General features: G+C 35.9%; 1 protein-coding gene across 1 annotated transcript in view; it reads left to right on the forward strand.

Annotated features, from left to right (window-relative positions):
- The first annotated feature begins 242 nt into the window (after positions 1-242).
- LOC102302045 (prostasin-like) overlaps positions 243-3475 on the forward strand; it is a 4217-nt gene continuing 984 nt past the window's right edge. The window contains exon 1 of the mRNA XM_005952638.1: positions 243-258. Coding sequence (XP_005952700.1) covers positions 243-258 — 16 coding nt within the window. The remainder of the gene's footprint in view (positions 259-3475) is intronic.

Genomic DNA, 3475 nt, shown 5'->3' on the forward strand with positions numbered 1-3475 from the left:
TGAAGTACAGCCAGACTTTTGACCGCTTCGCCTTGGGCATTTTTAATCTGTAGCTCTGCTCTAAAAGAACGTACATACTTGGGCCCACCTGCAAAGGTAAAATGATTGGCTGGAATCCAAAGTGTATGACGTCTCTGGAAAAAAAGAAAAGCACCAAAATAAAGCACCGAAATAAAGCACCGAAATAAAGCACCGAAATGTGCGCTGCTTTTTGGTCTGGTTGCTACCGTTTATGTGCCATAATGGCGCTGGATACCGGTACCCATCCCTACTTGCAAACAATAAAGGGAAATTAATATGGTAAGCTGTGAAAATTTATGAATAATGTTGCTGTTATTGAATGAAATAATAACGAAACAAACCCCTCATGTTCTTACATTTACTTGTTTCTGTTTCTTGATTAGCTAAGAATTAATAAAAACACAGTGCGCTGCTGTCAGATATGAGAGCGCAGATCTTCTTTCTTTAACTTACTGTAAAACAGAGCTTCATATTAAACCTTTACACTCTGCATGTCTTTTCAGTGTGATAAATTTTGAAGAATTTAAATGAGTCTCTTTAAATTGTCATTTAAAATAATGTTGCTGCATCATCCAAGGCCAGGTTTCAGTCAACAGTTTTTCTGGGTATTAGTCAGCCTGTATGCCTTTGACAGCACAGGTAACTTTTTAAAATTCAACTTTAGTCAGAATTTCCTGACAAGGGAGCCCAGAAATGCACAAATATCTGTAGATTCATCAACTGCAGAGTAATGTGCTAACATGGTGACATTACATTGACATTACACTGATATCTGGAGATATACTCTGATCATTATTAGTAACCTTCTTATAAATGTAGCAGTTTACCGTGTAGGGACCTTTTAGTCACAAAGAAGAAATTTTAGTCAGCAAAAGGAAGGTGAGTCTGCACAGTGACAGTTTAAACTGATTTACCCAGCATATGTAAAAATTACAGAGACACAGATGTTGCTATATGATTAGTGAATAGATCTGCAGATTAGGTCCATAGAAGATCACCATAGAAGTGCAAGAGAAGTGATCCTGCTGAATTTTAAATATCAAAATAATCTGAGAAATGTTAAAAAGGTTGATTCTTTTCATCTGGATGTAGCGTTTGAGATTTGATAAATGTTTCATCACCAATCCAGTCTCAGCTTACTGCAGGTTTCCCCAACCTTATAAACAGTACATTTGCACAATAACTGAAACCAGCCCACTGAATGAACAATTGGCTGTGAGGTCAGTTCCTCACGCTGCACCAAAAATTGGTTCACCCCAAGGATCGGGTCCCCTAAAACAAACAGAGTAATATAGTGTACGCTGTTAAGTGCCGGAGAATTGCTATGATTTATACATCAGGGAAACCAAACAACCTGAGAGCGATAACGAGTTTTGAGATGTGAGAGATTTGAGGCGTTAAACGTGTTTGAAGTGTATAGTTTTGTTTGTTTTATGTGTCAAAACAATGAGGGTACCAGTGAATGTCACAGTTGCTTGCCAATAAGCCACCAAAGGCAGATTGCAATGTAAACGCTGTCTCACCTCCTGTTTTCAGGCCTGCAGTTATCAGGCTTGTGATGTGCTCCTCTGTTTTATAGTGGACAGAAACAATTTTTTAGAGTGCCACAAATAATTTGTGTGGCATCTTATTTTATGCAGAACACCTGATTTCTAAATAAATAGTTTTAAATGTTTATATTAAAAACGGCTGAGGGATTGGCTGCATTTTTAGGTAATTAGCTGCATATAACTTTGTTGTTTGCAAAACTTGTGCATAGGTTTTTAACAAATACAATTTCTTTTTGTGTTTTAAGTTATGAAAATAATTCATTAAACATGTTTACCATTTTTACAGTAAAAAATATTAAAAACTTTTTTTCTACTCAGACTGTATTTATTTTTTGTCTGAATTTAGAAAAAATGACACTAAATTCAGACACGTGAGGTTGTGCTGAAAAGCATGTGGGGAAACTTTCTGTTGACCGCAGCTTGATGTATAGTTTGATGCACTAGTTGATGCTGTAGTCTGATGTTGCAGTTTTGGACAAAAATTGCTGTAATATTTTATGAGTTGCAGTCATGGTTTTTTTTGCGCAGTGTGTGCATTTGTATTACATTTGATCCAATGTACTGATTTGTGGGTCTTTGACAGTGCAACATGGAATAAAAGGAACAAATAGCAAAGAAGTGCATTTCAAGTGTTTATTGTTGCACGTCGTCAGTGTCCTCATGTTTACCCTGCTGTGGCTGTTGATTTAAAGAGCCGCAATATTGAATAAACCAGTGAACGCTTTCTATAAGTGGAACATTAGAATCAACAAACCCCTAAAACATAACAAAGACACCTAATCCCCACATTTGTCACTTGTCTATATGTGTGAAGACTTGATAACAAATCCACCCTTCCTAACCATCATCTGGTGCTAGTTATTTTTTTGATTATGATGACCAAATCCAGTGATTTGTTTCATGGGCTGTCTTTTGCAGGAATCAAGATGAATAACTCAGCTAACTGATGCCAGACTGTAGTTATAGCATTTAATCTTATTAGTAATATGTGTATTTGAATTGTTAAATAAGTCACACAGTGCATTCAGAAAGTGTTTTTTTTTCCTGTGCTAGACATTTTGTTACTGGTAGCTCATCATACAATTATATACATTTTTTTTGTTGTATGCTATGTTTCATGATAGGCCAAATTTTCAGTTTTTGGTTGGTGAAAGTTTGGACTTCAGGTAGGCCAGTTCAGCCCCTCAACTCTTCTACTTCAAAGCAGTGCTTTCGTAATTAGTGTAGTATGTGGTTGACCATTGTCTTGCTGAAATATGCAAGGCCTTTTCTAAAGAAAGATGTCATCTGGATTGGAGTATATGTTGCTCTAAAATGTGTATATACTTTGCACCACTGATGGTGTTTTTTTTTCCAGATGTGAAAGCCACCAGTTCCATTAAACTGAGTGCTGACAACAAGCCAGCTTTTGTGAGACTTTTTCTTTTCTTTTTTAAGGTATGTTTATGTAAAGTACATCTTTTCAGTTTAGGACTTTCATTCCGAGCCTGTGGTATATTTACAGAAACAAAAAGAGCTCCAGATTTGCATCGATAATGTCTCTTTGCATTTCTCCATTCAGTTTCTGATCAGTCTAAACAGGTTTTAATTAGTTGAAAAACATTGCTATAGTACAATGCTGCCACTTTTATGCTGCACTGTATTGAATCAGAATCAGAATATCTTTATGTCACAACAAAATTAAGTGCAGTCCCTGCGGTGTCAAGGGAAGAAAGTTTAAATATATTTACAAAATAAGTATAAAAAAAGAGTTATAACACAGTCATTAGGTCGTAAATAGAACCCTAATCCACATAAACACTCTTGCGCAGAATGTCACCCATTGCACAGTATTTGTCAGGTTAATTGTTGATGATTACTTGTGATTATTTGTAATCAGCTAAAAATAACCTTAAAAGCTAATC

Source organism: Haplochromis burtoni, unplaced genomic scaffold, assembly GCF_018398535.1.
Source record: "Haplochromis burtoni strain Fernald_Lab_line unplaced genomic scaffold, NCSU_Asbu1 Contig_1890, whole genome shotgun sequence".
Lineage (NCBI taxonomy): Eukaryota > Metazoa > Chordata > Actinopteri > Cichliformes > Cichlidae > Haplochromis > Haplochromis burtoni.